Genomic DNA, 23,323 nt, shown 5'->3' with positions numbered 1-23,323 from the left:
GTGTGTGTGTGTGTGTGTGTGTGTGTGTGTGTGTGTGTGTGTGTGTGTGTGTGTGTGTGTTCATTAGGGTAAGCAGAGTTAACTTCATTAGCCTCTGACAGCTTCTGCTAGGAGCTAGATAGTGAGGTCATCCTTGTCTGTCAACACATGTCAATATTTATTTTCCTCTGCACTTCACCGTTAATGTAAAAGGAAAGGATGGTTTTAATCTATATTTTGTCAACAAATCCATGAGAAGTCAAAACTGAAATTGTGTTAGTCCATCTCATGATACTTTACGACCTCCTCAGCCTCAAGTCCATTTGTGTCTCATGAAGTTGTAAGTCTTAAAAAACGTGTAAACATTTCAACCAGGCACTGTTTTAACCTAAAATGACTTAAACAGCAGAATAAAATAGTTTTTCGGGGACGTATTTACTGCCACAGGTTTAATGCTCTAATTAGTATGGTAATGAAGGAACGTGTCAGTGAGTTCAATAGTGTGGCATTTTTATAGTTGTTTTGATTACATTCCAGTCTATGGCACAAAGAAAGAGGCTTGGGCTTTGGATGCACCAATCATTCATTGTCAGTTTAGTTTTTATGTTGTTCTTTTTGGCCATTATAGAAAATCTCCAGACATATCCTTTCACCTAAGTGCCTAATGTCCCACTGAGTAATCACAGATACAGAGAGCACATGTGGTGATTGAAGATATGTATACGACATGTATCATCACTGTCCAGCGCTGTTATCTCTGCTCCCTCAGTCCCCTCTAACTGCCTCCTCTTCAGTGTCTGCTCGGCCCCTGAGAGCCTGTACGTCTGTAGTTGCTGTCACAGGCCATTGTGCCGCATACAAAGAGCCTGAGTCCACTCCAGTTATGGGTCCATTCATAAAGAGCAGCGGTGCATGAACCAGGCTCTCCCTCCGGCCCCCCGGGCACCCCCACAGATCGGGCCTCTGGGAGTGAGAGCGGAGACATTGATCAAAAGCTATCGGAGGAGAGGAAGAGTAGAAGGCGGGCCGGGTGGGTGGGCGGGGGTGCAGGATCATGTTGGATACAATGAATGGAGACATGGGCTGGGAACTGTTTTTCTTTCCCTTTTTCGGACTTTGCTTTGTCATGGTTTTTTGCTGTATCGAGCTTTGTGTTGTGCCAATTTCATGGCAAATGATGAGCCTAAATTGATCCATTTATGGGAAAAAAATCATAATATTTACTTTTTTTTAAATTTAAGAGAAGTAGCTGTAAGAGAAGTAGCTGTAAGATCAATATTGAAACCTATGTTCATTATATTAGATTTTTTTTTAATATATGATTTATTTGTGACATTGTCAAACACAAAGCATACATACATAGACCCTCACAAGTACAATAAAGGGAGTAAAAGAGACCATTCTACCAGGGTCAACCATAAAAAACAAAATAAACAAACAGACCTTAACCACAAACAACATTGAAATAAAATAAAATAAATAATAATAACAACAAGACAGATGAACTAAATCTGTCTTCTTCTTCTCCAGAGATGACGCTCCTGTCCTCCCAACCCAAACCCCTGGACTCCGCCGAAACCTTGGACTCCTCCCCCGCCGCAGGCACAGGCACCGAGGACCCCGAGCTGAGGATGCTGGAGAAGAGGTCAAAGGTCATCGAGGAGCTGCTGCAGACGGAGAAGGACTACATCAAAGACCTGCAGATGTGTGTCGAGGAGATCATCGAGCCACTGCAGAAGAAGCAGGTTAGAAGATGTAGACGCGGAGAGAAAATGTCATCATCATCAAAACCTAACCAAGAAACTTTTATCAGTGTTTTTTTAACTTTCTTTCTGCATTTATTAAAGGTGAAGAATGTGGACTTTGATGGGCTCTTTGGCAACATCGGCTCTGTGATCGACCTGTCACAACGCCTCTATGAAACACTGCAGGACACAGACTCTATTGGTAAGAAGACAGTTTCTCAAATGGCGCGTTTCCACTACAGCGCGGAGCACGGTTTAAGAGGGCTGTGACGTCAGCGGCCCGTTTTTGGTTGCGTTTCCACTTGGCCTAGTACCGGCCGGCGGGTCCTAATTCACAGTTTTTCTGGCCTCATAAAATCGCGGGTCTAGGGCCAGAGACAACGAGGCTGAGTCGGGCTGAGTATGCTAAACTAGAGAGAGCATCGCTGGCAAGGGGGCTACAACTACAACAAGATGGACATATTTGACCGTGATTTAATTGTAATACACGTTTCAAAATGATGCCGAAGTAACAACATACTGATACCGGTTAGTAAAAACCATGAATTAATGCTTTGTCAAGTCTGCAGACAGACGGCAGGCGAAAAAACCTTTTAAAATGCGTGTTTTCTAAATGGAGATTGGCTAAGCTAACGCAGTATATGCTCCGACCGTCCACACTCACAACAACGGCCTATACAGACATAAATAAAGCAGCGACTGTATTCGCCATGACACAGGCCGTCTGTGGTTTGTACTTGTTTAACTTTTGTCTAGTTTCTGAACATATATGAGGAGCTGTGAGCTCTGAGTGCTAACAGCTAACGGCTGTGTTGTTTTTCTGGGGTTCTCTGAAGATCACGTCACGGCTCCGCCTACACTGCGTTACTATAGATACTACCCCAGTTCCTAAACTGTAATGGAAATGCGCCATAAAGTGAGCCAGTCCTAACGAGGCCCAGCCATACCGAGCGGGGCCGAGCGAGGCCGTGTAGTGGAAACGCGCCAAAAGATGCACATCCTTTGGACATCTTTTTCACCAACCAGGAGTCAAGTAACTTCTTTCCCAAGCTTTGCTGTTATATACAAGAGTTTGAAAGCATTTGGAAATAGCTACCATTGGAGAAAGTTAGGTGAAATATCACAATTCAATTCATATTTGAGTATTTCCTTAAAAAGGTTCAGATTCTGTCTTTACCAACGTACCTAACTTTGTTGCCTGTTTGGCTTTAATCACCTGTGTTAGTGAGAAACATCCCCCATCATCCTTCTCTCTGACCTTACGTTTCCTGTGCTCTTAGGAAATGTATTTCTGGGCTTCAAATCTGAGCTTGAAGAAGTGTACAAGATCTACTGCCAGAACCACGACGATGCCATCTCTCTGCTCGAGAGCTACGAGAAAGAAGAAAACATCCAGAGCCACGTGTTGGAGTGTCTGGAGAGACTGAGGTGAGTCACCGAGAGGAGGGAAAAAAGGTCCAAAAAGGATCTCTCACTAGTTTGAGGTTTCAGTTTGACTTAAAACACTTTTTTCGCATGATCGTGTGTTTAAAAGCATGAAAACAAAACAAGAGTTGCCACTAATACGAGTATAAAGTTGTTTTCAAACATTAACTGTAAAAGTCTGTCGATCATTTATTGTTTGTAGAGTTCAGTAAGTTAACTTTTTGGGGGGGAAATCAACTTTAGTTTAAATAGGTTTTTCTGTAGAATACAAAATTTAAAGTTGATTCTGTAAACAGTTATGGCATTCAGATTTTCAGTTGTCAGTACATATATATATATATTTTAAAAGGTTGTTATGTAGTAAGGCCACAGTAAGGTTTCCTGTTGGCTGATACTCTCATGGAAACAATTTATGATGGGGTTTTTATCAGACTTTGAACTGTGATGCATAAGCTAGTTATAAAAGGGGAGTGCAGTCCAAGTAAATCTTTAAACAGAAGATGTACTTTTGAACTTTAATACATTTTTTAATTTGCCAATTTTCAGTAAACATGCCTTTACTATATTCCTACCGTACACATTCTATATGTGCACTAAGATGGAGCGCTGTGACTTCTCAGTAATGTAAAGCAGTCAAAGAATGTGATCTAACTGGTTTCACTTGTCTAGTTTCAACATTAGTCACTCAGAAACTTGATAATGTTGTAAAAGTAAGTCATCAATCAGGGTTTGAAGATAAACACAGGTTGGTTCACTGGAAGATTAAAAAAGAAGGGCACTGTTTCCAAGAAGTCACACTTAACCAAAGGCCAATGTACAGCTGTGTGTTGTAAACACTGACAATCTTTTGTTGAAATGAATTTGTTATCAGTTTCTTTTGAAATACTGCTTTTATACTCATTTTGTAAGTTTACTATACTGTTGCTAGCCTCAGGAAAGTAATAGTATTTCTAAAGTGAGTGTCTGCTGCAACCTATTCAGCTTTGAAAGGTCATCTATCTACCGCCCAGTAGAATTTGAAGAGTTTTAGTGCCACACTGGGCCTCTGTCCAGTTTTAAAAGAGAATTCACAAAACAAAACCATAACAACCACGGTGCAGCTGCAGGTTTTCTTGCAAAGTGAAATCCTGGATTAAGTCCCTTCATAAGCAAATACTTCCTTTGAGTTCTTAGAATTTAACTTCTAGAAATATGAAGCATTAATGACATTTTCTAATCAGATCATAGGTTAATAAATCCTGTTTTTGTCATCTTTTTCCAACCTTCACTTCAACAGGGCCATATATCGAGAGTGGTAAGTGTCCATAACAAGTGATGTCATGATTTTACAGAATGAGAATCATCTCGACCGCATGCCTGTTGCTCATTAACCCCCTGGAAATGACCTCTGTGTGTGTTGTGTGTGTGTTTGTGATGCTGTGGAAGACTCTAAAACATCTGTGCTGGCATTTCATTTTCTTCTCTGGACTAAGATGAATTCAATGTATTTGTTGTTTGTGCATGTGCTTGTGAATACTGTATATCATTGTTGGGAAGAGACATATTCCGTCTCATTCGTGGAAAGGAATGGTAATTGTTGATTCTGGGAAATCTAATGCCATCTTCTGGACAAAAAAAGCAATAGCAATTAACATGAACTGATCTAGTTAGTATTATTTAAAATATAATACCCATTATAGGATTTCTCTATTGTCAAAATGTTGTAACTCAAAGCTCTCTTTATGGAGAATAGGCTAACCAAAATGCTAACTCTTACACCATAAACAAGTCAAATTGCATGTGACCTAATTTGACAAAGTGAAAACTGTGTATGTTGACAGTTTTTACTGTTTAAATTTGGAAATGTGTTTACCCTAAATAGGCAGATAAGATTCCACAAATCATACCTCAATTTCTAACACCTTATTTTAACAATAGCAGTATATTTTCTTTGACGCTCATGCAGACATCCAATCACAATTTGGCTTTGAACACCTGCATTATGCAATTGACCTTGTTACTATATATCCAGAAGATTGCATTAAAACTAATCAAATCGATATATTTTTTTCTATTTGTGTCTTCTTTGTTCATCTATGTCTCCCAAAAACTGTATGATCATCATCAGAATATATGAATATGTGATGATGGTTACATATCATTGGATCATACATCCACATGATACAGAGACGTGTGTTACCTGTGAACATAATGGAATAGCTGTGACGGTGATAGTGACTGTGTGTGAGCTTCTCTTCACATATCGTCATTTCTTCCTCCAACCAAACCCTCTCTGCTGTCTCTGTCACTTTTTTCAGGGGGAAAACAAACTACATCAACCTCGGCTCCTTCTTAATCAAGCCGGTTCAGCGGGTGATGCGTTACCCTCTGCTGCTGATGGAGCTGCTGGGGGCCACACCCGAGAGCCACCACGATCGGCCCCTGCTGACCGAGGCTCTGCAGGCCATCAAAGAGATCAACGTGAACATCAACGAGTACAAACGCAGGAAGGACCTAGGTAACAAAAAATCCCTTAAAGCCTGCTGGTAGGTCTGTATTTGGGAAATCGTTTCTTCAGTGCAGAGTCTGAACTATTTTCCCTCTGCTGCCCCCAGTGGTTAAATACAGGAAAGTCGACGAGGACACGTTCATCGACAAGATCTCCAAGCTGAGCATGCACTCCATTATCAAGAAATCCAACCGAGTCAGCAGCCACCTCAAACACCTCACAGGAATCTCCCCCCAGGTACATCCCTGCTTTTTATTTCTTAACCCAAGCGTCGGGTTTTTGTGAATGAAATCGTGCTGATCTCTGACTGTCTTTTTGTTTTCCAGATTAAAGATGAAGCGTTTGATGAAGCTGAGAAGAAGTTCAGGCTGCAGGAGAGACTCATCAAGTCTTTCATCAGAGATATTTCCTTGTACCTGCAACATATAAGGGTACGAGCATTTCACCACTATCATATAGAGAAACTCCAAACTAGACTCAATTAGAAATACCTACTGTGTCATCCTAAAGTACTTGATAAAATGATAAATCCTACATTTATTTTCAAACTGAATGATTATGTTTACCAAAAACATATTCTCATTGTTTTTAATGAATATGTACATGTAATAATTCTTCATTTTGCTCAGTATTTTATTATGAATATGAGACTTTTTAACTAACAGAAAATATATATATATATTTGTTTGCTTATATATTATGGACTGGCATAAAGAAAAACACAAGGCTTTGTCTCCCATTCTACATCAGTGCAGCAGATAAAAACATGTATAATATCATTCCACAAAAATAATAACCATCCTTAAAAACACTATTGTTAATGATACAAGTGAATTGAACACATATTCCACCGAGTGTATCTATGAATATGTTGTTGGTGCTTGCATGGATTGTAATGAAATGCATCTCTTCAGGAATCGGCGTCTGTAAAGGTCTTGGCGGCCATCAGTTTCTGTGACATCTACACAGAGCGCAGCATTCTCGACCCGGAGCGATTCCAGAGAGCTCACCGCTGCATCAGCGACAAACAGTTCACTCAATTTGTAAGTCCTCTTCCTGTTTACCATCTTTTAATTTCTGTTGGCAGAATCATGCAAAATGCACTTTTTGATGTCTTTTATACATACATTTGTGTCCACGGTGTGTCAGGGACCTCACCGATATAACGTAATATCGGAAATGTGGGCTGGCTTTACACCCACGGCCCTATCAGAAACGTCGCTGAATCAGAAACAATGCGTGACGTGTTTTGGTATTTTGAGCAAAAAACATCATAGACGTGTTATTTATATATTTGTATATTTCTGAGACCCATTATATATGCCTAAAAATAGCATGATAGGTGACCTTTAAGAATGACTCTGATGACCTCCATCAACCCTCTCCTCTCCTTTCCCCTTGCAGAAGGAGCGCACAGAGGCCTTGGTCATCAACCCGCTCACCCAGCTGCTCCTCATGTTCGCCGGGCCGCACAAGCTCATCCAGAAGCGCTTCGACAAGCTGCTGGACTACGACAACTGCAAGGAGCGCGCCGAACGCCTCAAGGACCGCCGCGTCCAGGACGAGCTGCAGGCGGCGCGCAACAACTACGAGGCGCTCAACGCACAACTCCTGGACGAGCTGCCCAAGTTCCACGGAGCAGCAGAGAATCTGTTCACCGGCTGCGTGAGGGCCTTCGCTCACTCACAGAAGAACTTCACCAAGACCACGCTGGGAGAGCTGAAGCCCCTCCTACAAGCTGTGAGTAACTTTGGTTATGAGTGTATTGAGGATTGTGGGACATGTTGACATAATAATCATACTAATACATTCTTCATGCAGTTGTACTCATTATATTATATTCTGTTGTTAACCCTGACTTTTTCTTTACACGTTCTTTCTTCCAGTTTTCTAACAAAGTAGGCCCAGAGGGGAACCTGATCTCTAAGTTTCAAGAGGAGTACGGTCGGGTTCTCCAACTCCTGCAGAGCTTTAGCTTCTGCCCGGAGAACCTTCCTCCTGCCGCCTCCACCAAAAAGACCTTAGAGAAGAAGACTATGGAGAAGCAGATTTCAAGAAAGCATCTGCCGGCACCTGTGAGTGAAACGCTCATCTTATATGCTCCCTGCCTGACTTATTCTCTGCATTACTTCAAAAACAGTGCAATATTGTGTGTATGATTTATTAAACAGTGCAATAGTCATATTTAGGATTATTATTTTGAACATTATTCTGGTTTTCATTATTAATATCTTTATTATTAATACAAATACACCACTGTATATATCGCAATACATTCTTTTACATGTATATTGTTCTTGCATAATAAACTACAATGTGAACATTTTTTCTTTAGCCGTTTTTTAAATGTTTTCTTTCTTTTATTGTAACCAAAATCCCATTTCCTCCTGGGGATAAAATACGTATTCTATTTCTGTTTCTGATTGGTGCCAGACCAAATTCATGATCTAACTGTGACTCCTGTCCTTGTCGCTTCCAGCCCAACCACATCTCGCAGACGGACGAGCACCGGGCGGGACTTCTGGCACGTTACGGACCTGAGAAACTTTTCCAGGCAGAGAGAAACTTCAACGCAGCCCAGGATCTGGACGTGTCTGTACTGGAGGGAGACCTTGTGGGTGTCATTAAGCAGCAGGATCCCATGGGCAGCAACAACCGCTGGCTCATTGATACAGGAGGTAGGTCATTCGTACTCAAAGATTCAAAGGTTGTATTGTCGTAAGCTACAGTGTAGAAATGGCAATGAAAATCTTGTATCACAAAAATACAAATAAAAAATAGTGCATGAAGTCTATATATATGTAAATAGATTATGATATGCAAGAACAGAATGTGAAATTACATAAAGACGAAATTAAATACGGTTTATTGCGGTGATAACTATTTAGATAAATAAGTAGATTGCAAGATGACTGTTTATCGAGGCACTTTACAGAGCTCAGGTGTTTAGCAGTCTTAAGCCTGTAAGCCCTGATGAAGAGCAACATTTTTGGATGTGCTTCTGACATTTGAAAAAATAATGATGCTTAATAAATCTATTTCTGTCCTTGTTTTGCAGTCGGAAAGGGTTTTGTTTACAGCTCCTTCCTCAAACCCTACAACCCACGCAGGAGCCAATCGGACGTGTCCATCGAGAGCCAGTCGTCCAATGAGTCGGGTTACGGCGGCTCCTCGCCTGTTTTCTCACGCCAAAACAGCAACAGCACGCTGACCTTCAACCAGGAAGCAGCCACCGTCAGCTTCTCCACGTCGCAGCCCACGGGTCATTCCTCGCCACACCCTTCTCTCGACTCTGCCTCGTCTCGTCGGAGTAACCCCAGAGACACTCCCAGCCTCGACCCTGCCAGCCAGAGCAACTCCATCAACTCCTCGCCCAGAAATCCCTCAAACCGCCGGGAGTTCTCAGAACAAACTCACAGAATTTCCTCCAGAGACACGGAGCCTTCTCACCGGCATCACAGAGACTCGTACGATGCGGGTGCGAGCAGCCACAAGGAGACGGCAGACCTCTCGGAGACAGACTCTTATTCTTCACTCAGAAACAATCGTTCACAGCGGCATGGACACACGGACAAAACCTACAGTTCATACCAGTTGAGAAACGGAGATAACGGGGGCCAGAAGAGGGCCGCTCCCCCCAGAGAGGAGTACATCGAGCCGGAGCCAGAAGCAGAAGATGAGAGTGAAGTAGACGGTCATCAGGTGAGAGGAAGTTTGAATCCTATGATGGAATTTAAGATACTATAACAAGGGCAGACATTTAATTTTCAAGTTATGAGAGTAACCATGTTAAACTAAGGGATTGATGTTATAGAGAAAATCATACATCCCAAATAACTCAATATTGATACTTTAACCAGGGCTTAGGGTTGACCATTGATGCTTTCAAAACATATTTTGACAATCAGATTTTTGATTTATATACATTGGGGTGGATTTTATGACTAAGTGGCCTAATGCAAATCCCTTTATTGAAATGTTGCCTTTGAAACCAGGAAAAAAACACACTTAGGATATTACAATATACAAAATCTAAGACTAAATAGCTTGTATCATGTCAAAATATCGATATAAAATCAATATAGAGCCCATCCCTATTTGAACTTTAACCCAACAAAAGCAGCTTCTGTAAGAGTTTCTTTTATCTATTTAAAAAAAAAATCATAATTCGTTGTTGTCTCCCACAAGCCCATCCTACTATAGATACTGCCACCAGATATTAATACTGCTTTTAAAATGTTGGGGGAAAAAAACTGTGTTGAATGACTGTGTTTTTATTTATTTTCCCCGTTTTTAGATCTACTATGCGATCTACTCCTTCGAGGCTCGTTGTGCCAATGAACTGACCATCTCAGCCAATCAGAGGCTGCGGATTCTGGAGTTCGAGGACTTGAACGGCAACAGTGAGTGGTGGCTCGGGGAGGCGGAAGGCCGGCGAGGCTACGTGCCTTCAAACTACATCCGCAAATCAGAATATACCTGAACAAAGTTTCACCCTGAAGACTGTACGACGCCTTGAGGAAGGCTCACTCTGAGCAGACAAGCATCTGGACACGTGGTCGCTTATTTCTGATCTGTTATATCATGGAGTTTGATAGTGAGAAAGACTGACCATTGCGCCTGACTCTGCTCCTAAGAGTTAGCATGTTATGCCTATATTTATAGACTTTTTTATATTATTTTTACTTACTGGAAATTGCACCTACTCCCTCTTGTTTCCAGTGATAAACCTGTGAATTGCACCATATTTTTGGCCATATTCTCTGTGGCTGAAGACAATGAAATGTATGTTTTAAGAGTCTTAAAGGTTGACGCATTGGGAGATTGCAATGGAAATGTGAATGTTTTGGGTTCAGGCTGGATTTTTTTCTAAACAAACATCAAGATGTATGAAGACAGACTTATGTTAACACTGTGTTAATGACTTTTTTCTGCTTGTGGTTTACCACTAGAATGATGAATGAATATTAGATGACATCTATACCGTAATGTTCAACAATCAAGGTTTGAGGCACTTATGTTGATTATCCACTGGTGGCGAGCTTTGAAGTGTCTGTGGAGCAATCAACAAGAATTTGGCGTATTGTATGAATTAAATCTGTAATAAAAACAAAGCTGAATATATGGTTTAGCACTCCCCTTGTCGATACACTTTGACACCGTGCAAACAGGTGATGACCGGCTGAACCTGTCAGAAGAGGTTAAAGAACAGGGAGAAAGATGTCGTGCTCCAAACTCAACTCTTTGTACATTATATATAGTGCTGTATATTGAGAATATGCTATTGCACCCACTGTAAAGTGATCACTGTTTGAATAAAGAAAACAGCTCAGCTGACAAATTAAGACAATTTCTTACAATTATTTTTGTTTGTTTTCAAGGGTGTTGTTGGAAAAAATATTTTACTACGTGTTTTTACAGATTAAACTTTTTTTTTAATTATACAAATAAAATCCCTTTTCACCTTAAGCCATAAACATAGGAGGGAAACAGTCCAGATCAGACATAGAAAAGGGATCAGACATTTTTTCTCAGATGCCTGTCAGGGTTTCTGTAGTTTACCATGCAACAATTTGAATATTGTGTTCAACTGATACATTACAAATCTGTCCTGAACTTATAGTAATTATTACTTTAGCATATACTGTATAGAAGCCAAGCAGAAGTATAATACAGTACAAGTTTCAATAATGTATACAGTGCAAAACTGAATAAGGGTGTTTTGCATTTTGCAAAACGGTACCATTTTCATAACATTTGCAAATTGTAAACAAGATTGATGTGATGCAATTCCAGCTCTTCAACTTGTTGGGAAACCTGAACTCAAGTTAATACATTTTTTGATTTAAGGGATACCTTTATTGAGTGGATTATTAAAAACACACAAACTATGCCAAGAGCGTCAACATATCACCTCCCTTATAATATTTTATGTTTATTGAGATCGACTTTCTAACCCTCTACCACTTTATACCCGTCAGCACCTCCACAGTAAGAAAGGTCACAGGGCAAAAAGACAAAGTATTGAATCACATGTAACTCCTGTCAAATCAATGCAGTTTCCTAATGATTTACCGGTGGGTGGAGTGTTAGTGAGGGGTTATTTAGGACGGTGTGAGCATGAAGCCCACCATAGATTGACAATGGTCCCATCATGGCCAGAGCCTGCTTCAACATGGTCTGCTCTATAGCTTTGATATTACAACTGTGTGCATGCACTGCATTCGGGCCAGGACTCGTACTGTATGAGTATGCATATGGCATAGATCTTATTATTTTTGAAAAAGCATTTATAGCATTAAAAAATGTCAAAGGGAATTAAACCTGGAACTTAACTTAATAATTGATATATTTGTATTTGGTTACAGGATGTCACAGAACCAGATGAGGTACACATTTCTTTACCTTGAAATAAACGTTATGAGTGGAATGCTTAAATGCCCCTCTTTCCCTCACAGAGTATTATTATGACGATTATACCACCGACAGCCCGGCAGAAGATGTTGATTCGACTCTAGATGACTGGTTGTATGAACTCATGGATGTCGCAGGTAAATGACCTCTAAATGCTTAAAGATGCAACAGTTTGTATCCTCTCTGTAAAGATGTATTGATCAAGGCCTTTACTGATGCAAATACAGTACATCAATTGCACTTTGCTCCTGATTGATTTGTCTGTTGAACTGATGAGTCTGCATGTGAGATCTTACATTTTGCAAGAATTTGATGTTTTTCTGTCTCCATGCAGATGCCTGTTATCCAGAACCATGTCTGAACGGAGGAATCTGTAACCACGCTGCTAATGGGGGCTTCACGTGTTTTTGCCCTGAGCCTTACTCAGGAAAGAAGTGTCAGACAGACTAAGATCAGCTAGATGAGAACTTTAAGTATAATATTCAATGTTACATAATTAAAGCTTAAACCCATAATCTTACCATTATAGAGGTAGATATTTTGTTAAAGGTAAAGCATAATGATAGCTGGAGATTAATGACTTCATATATCTTACTTTTTCCTGCTTTCATTTGATTTCATGTTTGCCTTTAAAGCTACCATGACCAGGTTTGGAAAAAATATAACTTATAGCGCCCCCCAGTGCTGGTATACAAATACACAATGTTGGCAAAACAATTAACACACAGATTTAAATGTAGTTTTAAGCTTGGTTTTATGTAATACTACTTAACATCAATGTAATTGTCCAAGTCTTAGCCAAAAGTCTACTTCTTAACTGTTTTTCCATGGTCTGATTGTTCAATTAGGCATTAAAACAACAATACAACACACAACTTCTATGGGGAAAGCAAACCATTGAGCTGCTGAACCGGACAAAAAGCTAGTAAGGCAAGCATGTAAAGAAGGACACATATTATGCAGACAATAATGCACTACAGTGTTATGCAGACAATCAGCACACAGCATAACATCACGTTAGCCTACATTACAAAAAAACAGGTAAAATTAGGAGGCTAACAAACAGACAGAAAGCCAAGAGAATGAGAGCAGGCAAAGCAAAATGCAATCTAAACTAAATGCCCCGTGTGTTTTTCAGCGAAAGATGTGTGCAAGAACGTGAAGTGTGGCCATGGCAACTGTGTTCTAACATCTGCTGCTCCATTCTACGAGTGCAAGTGCAATCCTCCATATAAACCACCTAACTGCAAAAAAGGTCTGTTTTCAAGGAACTCTGTTTGATACAGAAATAAACTAATGATTTGTTATGTCAATCTTCTAAAGTCCTATGTGACAAAGTCCTGTAACAAGCTTTTTGTTTTTGCCTGCGCAGTGCGCACACAGCCCTTCCCCTGCAGGCCCAATCCCTGTCAGCATGGAGGCTCCTGCACCAAGGGTCACAAACGCCCCTCCTTTAAATGTTCTTGCCCTCATGGATATACTGGGAAGTTCTGCAAAGTTGGTAAATACAATGTTGTCTCTGTACTAAATTGAACAAAAACTTTTAACTTCTATAATTCCAGAAATCATATAAAAAAACTATTTTAGGACCAAATGACTGTTACCAAGAGGACGGAGAGTTTTACCGCGGGATGGTGAGTGAAACGGTGGAAGGGAAAGACTGTCTGGACTGGAATGCCTATTTCATCGTGCAGAAAGGAGGAGATTCCCCAGGAATATGCAGATGGAATTGGACCACACAAATACTGCAGGTGAGGGGTCATGTTGTGTAAATATTGCATAAGTGCCTACTGTTGACATGGTATTGATGTTTGTCTTTACATGTCGATACAGTTCCTGTAAGGCTTGTAACATGAACTCAAAACTCTTTAAATGTTTTTGGTAAAAACCTTTCCCTTACCCTTTCCCTTACCCTAACCCTGACCCTAACCAAGTCTTCACCCTAAAATTAATGATTCCCCTCATGGGGACCTCCATTATGTCCCCATAAGGGAGACGAGTCCCCACACGTGACTGTGTAAACAGAAGTAGGTCCACACAAGGATAGTAATGCTAGGCCACACACACACACACACACACACACACACACACACACACACACACACACACACACACACACACACACACACACACACACACACACACACACACACACACACACACACACACACACACACACACACACACACACACACACAATAATGGGAGTCCCAGCAGCTTCTACTGAAGCCAGTCCCCAACTCCGGGGACTTCCGGCCGGGGACTTCGGGTGGCAGTATCATAATAATAATAATAAATGGAATTTATAAAGCGCCTTTCAAGGGACCCAAGGTCGCTGGACATGGTGGACAGACAAAACAAAACAGACAATGAGGAGCAAACAAAACAAAAAAATAAAATAAAATAAAGGAAGCCGGGGGACCAGGAAAGGACTAGAGTCCGAAGGCCATGGTGAACAGGTGCGTTTTCAGTGAGGATTTGAAGATGTCCAGTGAGGCAGCGTTCCGGATCTCAGCAGGAAGTGCATTCCAGAGGGTGGGGGCCGCAACACTGAACGCCCTGTCACCCACAGATCGAAGGCGAGATCGGGGGATGGAGAGCAGGCCCGTGTCTGAGGACCGCAGACTCCGAGAGGGGGTGTAGGGATGTAGGAGGTCTGTTAGGTACTGGGGGGCGAGGGTATGGAGGGACTTATACGTGGGGAGGAGTGTTTTATAGTGAATCCGGGACTTGACCGGTAGCCAGTGTAGGTGGATGAGGGTGGGGGTGATATGTTGCCATGGCTTAGTGCGGGTGAGAAGCCTGGCGGCAGAGTTCTGGACATATTGGAGCCTGGCCAGGGTTTTGCTGGGAACCCCGGACAGGACTCCATTGCAGTAGTCCAGACGGGATGTGATGAAGGCGTGTATGAGTGTTTCTGCCACAGAGTCAGAGAGTGAGGGGCGGAGTCTGGCAATGTTTTTGAGATGGTAGAAGGCGGATTTGGTCATGGATTTGATATGCGCCTGGAAAGAGAGGGTGGAGTCCAGGATGACTCCCAGGTTGCGGACTTCAGTGGACGGGGAGATGGAGCAGCCGTCAATGGTGAGAAGCAGGTCACCAACCTTCTGGAGCTGCGCCTTGGGAGCCACAATGATGAGCTCAGTTTTGTTGTTGTTTATTTTTAGCAGGTTTGATGACATCCAGTTTTTGATGTCCTGGAGGCAGTTGACAAGGGAAAGATCATGGATGTATAATAAGAACTGGATACAGCGTGGGAGGCGGGGTCTCGTTCTTTCCTATGAGAGCTGCTCATTGGCGCATGAAGGCAAAATGGCCCAACTTTTGAGAGAGCGATTACCTTGGTTGGTTATTGGCTAATAGTTACACAAGCCAAAAAATCGTTATGACATAAAGTGGCCAAAATCTGATCAGCTAATTTTCAGACAGGTTTTTATATAAATGGATCAGGACAAAAAGAGAGCAAATCTTTTTTCCTGAAACTTTCAGAATCTCTTAACGCAGAGGGGACACATGTTTATGTATAAAAGACATGAAAAAGTGGATTTTGCATAATGGGTGACCCTTAAATGTAGATTTGTGCAGGGACACATTAACCTGACCTTACTTTAACGTTTTGTTGTGTTTGTGTCCAGTAAACCCGGGGTTGAAATGCAGGTGGTGCTGGGAGGAGTGGATTTAGAAAAGGATGAAGTATACGATCAGGTCATTCCTGTGGAGAACGCCATCGTGCATGAGGTTCACAGGGAGAGCCCCTTTGCTCTACATAATGATATTGGTGAGATGCAAAAACATATTCACTTTGTTGATTGTCACTCATTTGGAAATTAAATAACTGGTATATATTTATAGTTCTTTAATTTGTGGCTTTTCTGTGCAGCCATGCTTCAGCTGAAAGTCACAGACAAACCTTACTGTGCCAAAGAAACGCGCTTTGTAAAGACAGCCTGCCTGCCACAACGTCCCTTTGACAACGGCACGGAGTGTGTGATCTCAGGGTGGGGCGTGACTGAAACACGTAAGTATCACCGGCACTGTGAACTACACACTGCAGAACACTACATCATTATTTAAGATTGTCAGGGGTTGGACATGTTTTGTATTCAGTCAAAAGGAATTTAAGTACATTTGTAAAGCATCTGATCTATGCAGATAAAGTAGTTTTGTGAGCATGAAACAAACAAAAAAATAACATCCCAACAGCCAGTTAAAAGTTAAATGTTTGGAACTTTGGCAGCTCATGGATATTCCTCCAATTCACCTAGTCCTATATCACGCATTTACATCGGAAAACAAGGTAACGTATTTCTACTTGGTCATTTTAAAGTGTATCATGCCAAGTATTATTGAATTGACTGACATATAACTTCAAAATCACACATGGATCGCCAGAATTCTTTTTTCTCATTTGCCTCTCAGTGCTTCCATAGTTACCCAAATATAGCACTTAATGATAATAAAAACTGTGGCAAACAATAAGCAGGAATATCTGTGGAAAATCTATAAATAAACTCAAGTACATAGTACGCTCACAATATTTAGATAAAATAAATTCAAGTTATTTCTATCTCGATCCATACACTTTAAGAATTGACATGTCACTGAATTTTGAAGTTTAATTGTATGAATACTCTGTTTATTTCACAGAAGTACGGTACCAACCTGCTGCTGGATGCTCGTGTGCTCCTGATCTCACAGGAGAAATGTAAAGCTCCCCATGTTTACGGAAACTCTCTGGATGACAGCATGTTCTGTGCAGGAAACATGAAAGGAGGAGTTGACTCCTGCCAGGTCAGTGACAGATGTGTTTACATAACATACAGTATATATTCTTAAAACTGTATTCTTGTTTCCCATTATAATTGTATTACATATTTACTAAGTCATACAAACAGAAACACAACAATAAAGTACAAGGACAATATCACAGGAAAAACCAATAGAAGGTTGGCGGAGGGATTACAGTGTATTTAATGCAAGTGTTTCTATTCAACTCATAAAGTAACCCTAGGAACACGTGCATGCATATGGTCTTTCATCTGCACTAGGTTTTCTGGTTTTATTGGTTGATTTTCTTGTTCTTACACATCTCGTAATTTAAACCCAAATTGTATATTATGGGTCCAATAGTGTTCTAATATAAAGGGCAGCAGATGGGATGAATTGAGTCCAGGAATGACCTTATTTTACCCATGAATTGTTACCTCCCCTATCCACATATGACAGGGAGGAGAACATGTTGTTCTTGCATAAGGTTCAGAAAGTCGCCTTAAACACACAAAGATATAACCTTTTGTTTTTGTCCCTGCAGGGTGACTCGGGTGACCCTCTGGTGTGTGAGCGTGATGGGACTCACTATGTGGTCGGTGTTGTGAGCTGGGGCAACGGCTGCGGAAAGACATGCTACCACATTACTGACTCCTGTACTGTTTTATCAACAATACACTTTTCTTTTGTAACAAAATGTGTTATAATGAAAAAGATTGTCAAAGCTCTCACTCCACCCACACATTACCTCAAATGTTTTAGAGCTTGAACTCATGTTAACCTCACTGTGCTGTTATTACATAACTGTAAGAATGCTTGCAGAAACTGTTAATAAAGATCATTTTAAAATGCATAAAACAAGAAATGTATTGCACAGTTTGTTTAAGCTGATCAAAGAAAAACCATGTGACACTCCAAAAAGACCAAACTCTGTGTAACATTGAACAGAATAGTTTATTATAAAGTTTGATGGGTGTATAATATATATGTATACATATGCAGGCAATGTGATGGATACACTTTTTTTCTTGCATTCCCTGTAGCCCTGCCAACGCTTGCCAAATGTATCTAAATTACCGAACTTATCCAACTTCTTATCTTGTTTTGTTTGGTCATTCAAAAAACATGTATTGAATGCAGAATGCATTATGCTAGGAGAAATTAAGAAATCTCAATCTCTCCTGACTCGACCATGCTCTTTAGCTGTAAATATTTCCGGAAATGTAATTGATTTCGTAAGATAAAATGTTTCTTAAATCTTTAAGTTGCTCCAACGACTAAGTAAGTTATCATATGTATTACGACTCCTGACTTTTCCCTGTGTATATATCTGTTGTAATTTATTGTCTTTTATTGTGATTGTAGTAATGTGTTTTTATTACATGTACAGCACTTTGGCTCGACCAAAAATCGCTTTTAAATGTGCTTTATAAATAAAACTTGATTTGATTTGATTTGGTTTGATAAATCAATACCATAGATACCAGTAAAAGACTTCTACCTATACAGACAAAAAATACAAGTTGGCGTGCAAATATAGGCATGTAAGACAAGGTTAAATAAATGAAACCATGGTGCAAAACAAGCCAGCAATTTCAACATAATCGACGCAGCTGGCTAAATATTGACCAGTGTGTGGGATGGTTTTAGGATTAAAGTCTAGATAATGCTCTCGATCCTCAGTCTTCTTCATGGCTCTGAGAGTTAAACACAGCACCATGCTGACTGCAGGGGCCCTGCTCATATGCCTGAGTGCACTGAGTGTTCACGGACAACATGACATAACGGTAAGTTTCTCAATATCTTCATAAAGAGGATGATTTCATTTTGAAGGACAAGGAAATGTGCTGATCTCTTCTCTCCTGTGCTTTTGTCATTCCAGCTTGATGACATGTGTAAGAATCTTTTCTACAGTTGATGCGGTGACACATTTCATCTTCGTATCTGTGACACTTACTGATTTCTATATTACACTTATAGCCGCCAGTTGTGATTGAAGCATTTGTTATGCTTTTTAAAAAACTATTTTGTCTATATGGTTGATATTTTATTGTGTCTTCCTTTTTTTACATAAAGAATATTAATACATTTTCAAGCGAGACAGAATGGTGTGGTTTTATTGCACCTCACAGAACTCTGTAAAGTGCATTAAAAGTACTTTTAATAATAATTGTATTCAACCGCAGTATTCACTGGTATACTGTCTTGTTTTAAAGTATTTAGTTATATGCGTTTGTTATATTTCCATCAATTTGCTTTAACAACTTTAAGTGCTCCAACCCCATCCAGGAATTGCTAGATTTGTATTTATTTTCTCTGAAAAATGGATATCAAAGGTTTTCTTTGCTTTAATTTAATAGATGATTTATTTAGATAAAAGTCTGTTCATATTGTTGCGACACCCCAGTGTTTAATCAGCTCTGTGTCCTTGGCAGACGTGGACTATGGATATGACTACACCCCCGACATCATCAACCCTTTTTTTGATGAAGGCGACTGGTTGTATGACCTAATGGAGGAGTCCAGTAAGCGGCCCTGAAAAAATACATTACCAATTGTACATGTGTCTCCATCTTACCTTTAAACTCAATAACTCCTTCTTTATCCTTCCATTTCCAGATAGTTGTGATCCAAACCCTTGCAACAATGCTGGCTCGTGCCAAAGTAAATCCGATACAGAGTTCACATGCTACTGTCCTGAGCCTTACATAGGGAAGAGGTGTCAAAAAGGTGGGGATTTTGTAAAAAGCAATGCTCATTTGAATTCTCAGTTACAATTCTGATGGTATCAGGTGTGTCAATCCATTTTGATGGGCTATAAAACGTACAGTAGTCTCTTTCATGGACTTTAAAGCTTTCAGCAATATCTCAATGTTTACGCATGACGTTCACACATGGCTAATCTATACCTTTGTTTACTTTCTTTTGTATATATAGTGAGAAATGTTTGTGAGAACGTCAGATGTGGTCGTGGTGGTAACTGTGTCATGAATGTAAGGAATCCCCCGTATTATGAGTGCAAGTGCAGACCTCCCTACTATGGTACCAACTGCAGTTCATGTGAGTATCCCAAAGCCCATCTTTCACTAAATGTAATTTTAGTTTAGCTACATTGTTTAAGCTTGCTTTTGCGCACCATTACATTGTTTATGTCTGTATCAGTGCCAAGTTCTGCCTGTGAACCCAATCCGTGCCAGAATGGAGGATCTTGCATGAAAGGGAACCGCCGCTTACGCTGCTTCTGTCCCGATGGATATACTGGGAAGTTCTGTGAAATTGGTAAAGGCTTTTAAAAGAAAGAATACTTTTTTAAAAACATAAAGTTATCACTACCTTTTACGGCAACTTTGTCCTTTTTCTATAGTTTTTGTCATACATTGTAATTTTTTAAAGACTGTATTTGTGTTTTCACCAATATTCTTGTGTAGCTCCGACTGATTGTTATGAGGGAAATGGAGAGACATACAGGGGAGTCGTCAGCATGGCAGATGGGCAGGAGTGTCTGGACTGGCATTCCTATTTCATTGTTTCAAACGGGGAAGATCCTTTTACCATGTACTCAGACTTTACTGGACTGGAACATAACAACCACTGCAGGTATAGTCAAATGAATCTACATACAAAAAGAATTTGACATATATGATAATATTTGTAGCATGTATTTAAATATGGCATCTGGGAAATAATTATTTTATTTTCAGTAAGTAGAAAAATGTGACAAATTCAGTAAATATATAATGTTAATTCTAAGTCCAACACTTTCATATTCATCACCCGTAGCTTTAGGTTACATTTTTTATTTCAGAATCTAAAACTCCATATAATCTTGTCATGTAATACATTTTAAATGTATCATCAGTACTTCAATACTATTCAAATATCTCTTCAAATATACTTTTTTTGTAAAGGGATGTAAACTAATAAAATTAACAGTATCACTTTTTGAACAGTAATTATTATTTATTCTATATTTAAGGAACCCAGATGGGGATGACAAGCCTTGGTGTTTTACTAAACAGGGTAGTAAACTGCAGTGGGAGTACTGCAATGTCAAGAAGTGCTCTGATGGAGGTAATCTCACACACACACACACACACACACACACACACGCACACACACACACACACACACACACACACACACACACACACACACACACACACACACACACACACACACACACACACACACACACACACACACACACACACACACACACACACACACACACACACACACACACACAGCATATACAGTATGTCCTGTCTTCCTGCACCGTGCTCACTCTTCTCTGATGTCCCTCTCAGACACTGCTCCACCCACACCACTAACACCAGTTCCAGGCTCTGCCCAGTTCTCTCAGTGTGGGAAATCCCCGCCTGTTCGCAATAGCAGAATTTTTGGGGGTAAAAAGGCCATCCCGGGCGCCCACCCCTGGCAGGCGTCGGTGCAGATCAAACACAAAGGCTCCACCGCTGAGTTCAGACACTCTTGTGGTGGGATCCTCCTCTCTTCCTGCTGGGTGCTCACTGCTGCACACTGCATGTGGGTTTGGCATTTCATTTGTTTGATATTTCCTATGTGTTATAAAAATATCACTCGTCACCGGCTTGAGCTTCAATATCAGGATACATGTATTTATTATCCTTGCAAGAATGGAAGTAGTCATCACATACAGAGCATATGATACAACTAGTTCCTGAACAGTGTCCTTCACAAGCTTATATACAAGAGAGGGAGTTACACAGTCACAAGATGCAGGAAAACCGGTTCAAAGCAGTATTCAATGTTTAGTTTAGATCAGCTGAGACCTACGTCAGAAATGTTCATGCTCTATCTCCATAGAGGCTGAATCATCATGTTAATCGTTGTCACATAGCTATCAAATGCCTAAAGCAGTGTGTCCTGACGCTCTTCTGGGTAATCATACATCCTGTCACGTACACAGCTACGTAGGGCCTTTGTTATCATGTGCTACTCTGATATTGGAAGAGTACATTCAGTATTTTCCCAACACAATGTCTTCTACAAGCCTACTTATACTGTATACTGATTGATTTTTTCAGTGAATCTAATTTGGATTACCAAGTGGTGATGGGAGGAGTGAACATAGAAAAACAGGAGGACATGGACCAGACCATCCCAGTTATACAAACCATTGTTCATGAGAACTACAGGGCCACTCCCCAAGCTCTATACAACGACATTGGTTTGTAACACATATCAAATATAGTCGTTTTTCTAATGTGCATATTTTAATGTATATACTTATTTCCTGTGTAGCTCTAATGAAGCTCCAAGTTACGGACAGCCCTTACTGTGCAAAGGAAACCCGCTTTGTGAAGGCGGTGTGTTTACCGGACCAGGCCTTCCCGGCTGGAAAGGAGTGTGTGATCTCTGGATGGGGAGCCACTGAAACCCGTAATAAACTCTTTATAAGAAGTCCTTTAATGTTAGATAAACAGATTATTTGGTACAATTATACTTCAGTATCGCATATCCATAAAGTTAAGGGACTTGCAAGAACACAATGGTCAAAACTGATTCAAAAGAGGCCAAGATACTTCTACTCTTTAGTCTCTAGTTTGGGTTATACTTTAAGAAAAATGAATCCTACATTTTCCATAAGGCAACAGGATAACAACAATTATTAGACCCTTTTTAAATTATAGGCTGAAACTAACATTTCTAAATCATTTTAATACCAGTGCTTTTCACACTGTCTTCATTGAGAAAAGCTCTTTTAGTTCTGTGTCTGTTTGTTTCCCGATGTCATTTAAATTCACTTTAATCTCCCCTTTTAGAGAGGATAAGCAGCCAGCTGTTGAACGCTCGTGTTTTCGTGATCTCAGATGAGAAATGCAAAAACCTTGATGCCTACAGAAATGTTTTGGACAGCAGCATGTTCTGTGCAGGCACTCTGCAGGGCGGCATCGACTCCTGTCAGGTGTGTATGTTTATAAATGTGAAGTATCAAGGTGTCAATGCATGCAAGGTGCTCATGAAAGAGATGGCTACCTTCAAAGCAAAAAATCATCCAAACTTCAAGGTAACATAATTATAGATACCTTTATTGGCATCAGTCATATTAAACCTGTGTCGGATGGATGGATCCTTTCCTCTGTGGCCCTCTTCAGAAAATATGCTCAATTTGCTGTTTCTACCTCTACAGGGCGACTCAGGCGGACCCTTGGTGTGTGAGAAAAATGGCACACGGTACATCAGCGGTGTGGTGAGCTGGGGTGTGGGCTGTGCCGAGAAAAACAAGCCTGGTGTCTACGCCAGCGTCCACGCATTTACCGACTGGATCAAAAACAAAATGAATTGATGACTATAATAGTTAAATAAATACTGTGGTGTTTGCCGTTCGCTCTAAGATTTGTTCTTTTGTAAAGAAAAACAGATGACACTTCAATTTGCCTTGAAAAAAAAGGTTTATTTGATCAGTGATAAAACCAAGCATTTACTCCCAGCCCAGCTTTGAGTTAAAATGGGCATTGATACA

General features: G+C 40.4%; 3 protein-coding genes across 4 annotated transcripts in view; all 3 read left to right on the top strand.

Annotated features, from left to right (window-relative positions):
* dnmbp (dynamin binding protein) overlaps positions 1-10,982 on the top strand; it is a 45,872-nt gene extending 34,890 nt beyond the window's left edge. For both annotated transcript variants that reach the window (XM_034119273.1, XM_034119274.1), the window contains 13 exons: positions 1,510-1,724; positions 1,827-1,926; positions 3,005-3,152; positions 4,426-4,443; positions 5,447-5,646; positions 5,744-5,874; positions 5,964-6,068; positions 6,552-6,680; positions 7,042-7,377; positions 7,524-7,712; positions 8,117-8,315; positions 8,696-9,339; positions 9,935-10,982. In XM_034119273.1, the coding sequence (XP_033975164.1) occupies positions 1,510-1,724; positions 1,827-1,926; positions 3,005-3,152; positions 4,426-4,443; positions 5,447-5,646; positions 5,744-5,874; positions 5,964-6,068; positions 6,552-6,680; positions 7,042-7,377; positions 7,524-7,712; positions 8,117-8,315; positions 8,696-9,339; positions 9,935-10,120 (2,600 nt within the window). In that variant the 3' untranslated portion in view covers positions 10,121-10,982. The remainder of the gene's footprint in view (positions 1-1,509; positions 1,725-1,826; positions 1,927-3,004; positions 3,153-4,425; positions 4,444-5,446; positions 5,647-5,743; positions 5,875-5,963; positions 6,069-6,551; positions 6,681-7,041; positions 7,378-7,523; positions 7,713-8,116; positions 8,316-8,695; positions 9,340-9,934) is intronic.
* Positions 10,222-17,683, top strand: LOC117473431 (hyaluronan-binding protein 2-like). The gene is given in 11 exon segments (XM_034119009.1): positions 10,222-10,234; positions 12,096-12,188; positions 12,386-12,493; positions 13,187-13,306; positions 13,424-13,552; positions 13,639-13,759; positions 13,761-13,802; positions 15,687-15,829; positions 15,932-16,066; positions 16,694-16,842; positions 17,363-17,683. Coding segments are annotated over 11 exon segments (1,278 nt in total). The 3' UTR covers positions 17,588-17,683.
* An 805-nt stretch (positions 17,684-18,488) lies between these two features.
* On the top strand, positions 18,489-23,190 carry habp2 (hyaluronan binding protein 2). Its single transcript, XM_034119900.1, has 13 exons — positions 18,489-18,605; positions 18,701-18,713; positions 19,254-19,343; positions 19,438-19,548; positions 19,756-19,878; positions 19,981-20,097; positions 20,247-20,415; positions 20,795-20,889; positions 21,126-21,363; positions 21,885-22,027; positions 22,102-22,239; positions 22,623-22,765; positions 22,991-23,190. The coding sequence occupies exons 1-13, from the start codon at positions 18,510-18,512 to the stop codon at positions 23,144-23,146; spliced, it is 1,632 nt and encodes a 543-aa protein (XP_033975791.1). The 5' UTR covers positions 18,489-18,509; the 3' UTR covers positions 23,147-23,190.
* The last annotated feature ends 133 nt before the right edge of the window (positions 23,191-23,323 follow it).

The sequence above is a fragment of the Trematomus bernacchii genome, unplaced genomic scaffold (assembly GCF_902827165.1).
Source record: "Trematomus bernacchii unplaced genomic scaffold, fTreBer1.1, whole genome shotgun sequence".
NCBI lineage: Eukaryota > Metazoa > Chordata > Actinopteri > Perciformes > Nototheniidae > Trematomus > Trematomus bernacchii.
This window is presented reverse-complemented; position numbering and strand designations above follow the sequence as displayed.

Bases quoted from the DNA above. Each gene is read 5' to 3' on its own strand.
- habp2 (XM_034119900.1), top strand. From the start codon at position 18,510: ATGGCTCTGAGAGTTAAACACAGCACCATGCTGACTGCAGGGGCCCTG. The intron at 19,879-19,980 runs GTGAGTATCCCA...TGTCTGTATCAG, and splicing joins TGGTACCAACTGCAGTTCAT to TGCCAAGTTCTGCCTGTGAA. The intron at 22,028-22,101 runs GTTTGTAACACA...TTTCCTGTGTAG, and splicing joins AGCTCTATACAACGACATTG to CTCTAATGAAGCTCCAAGTT.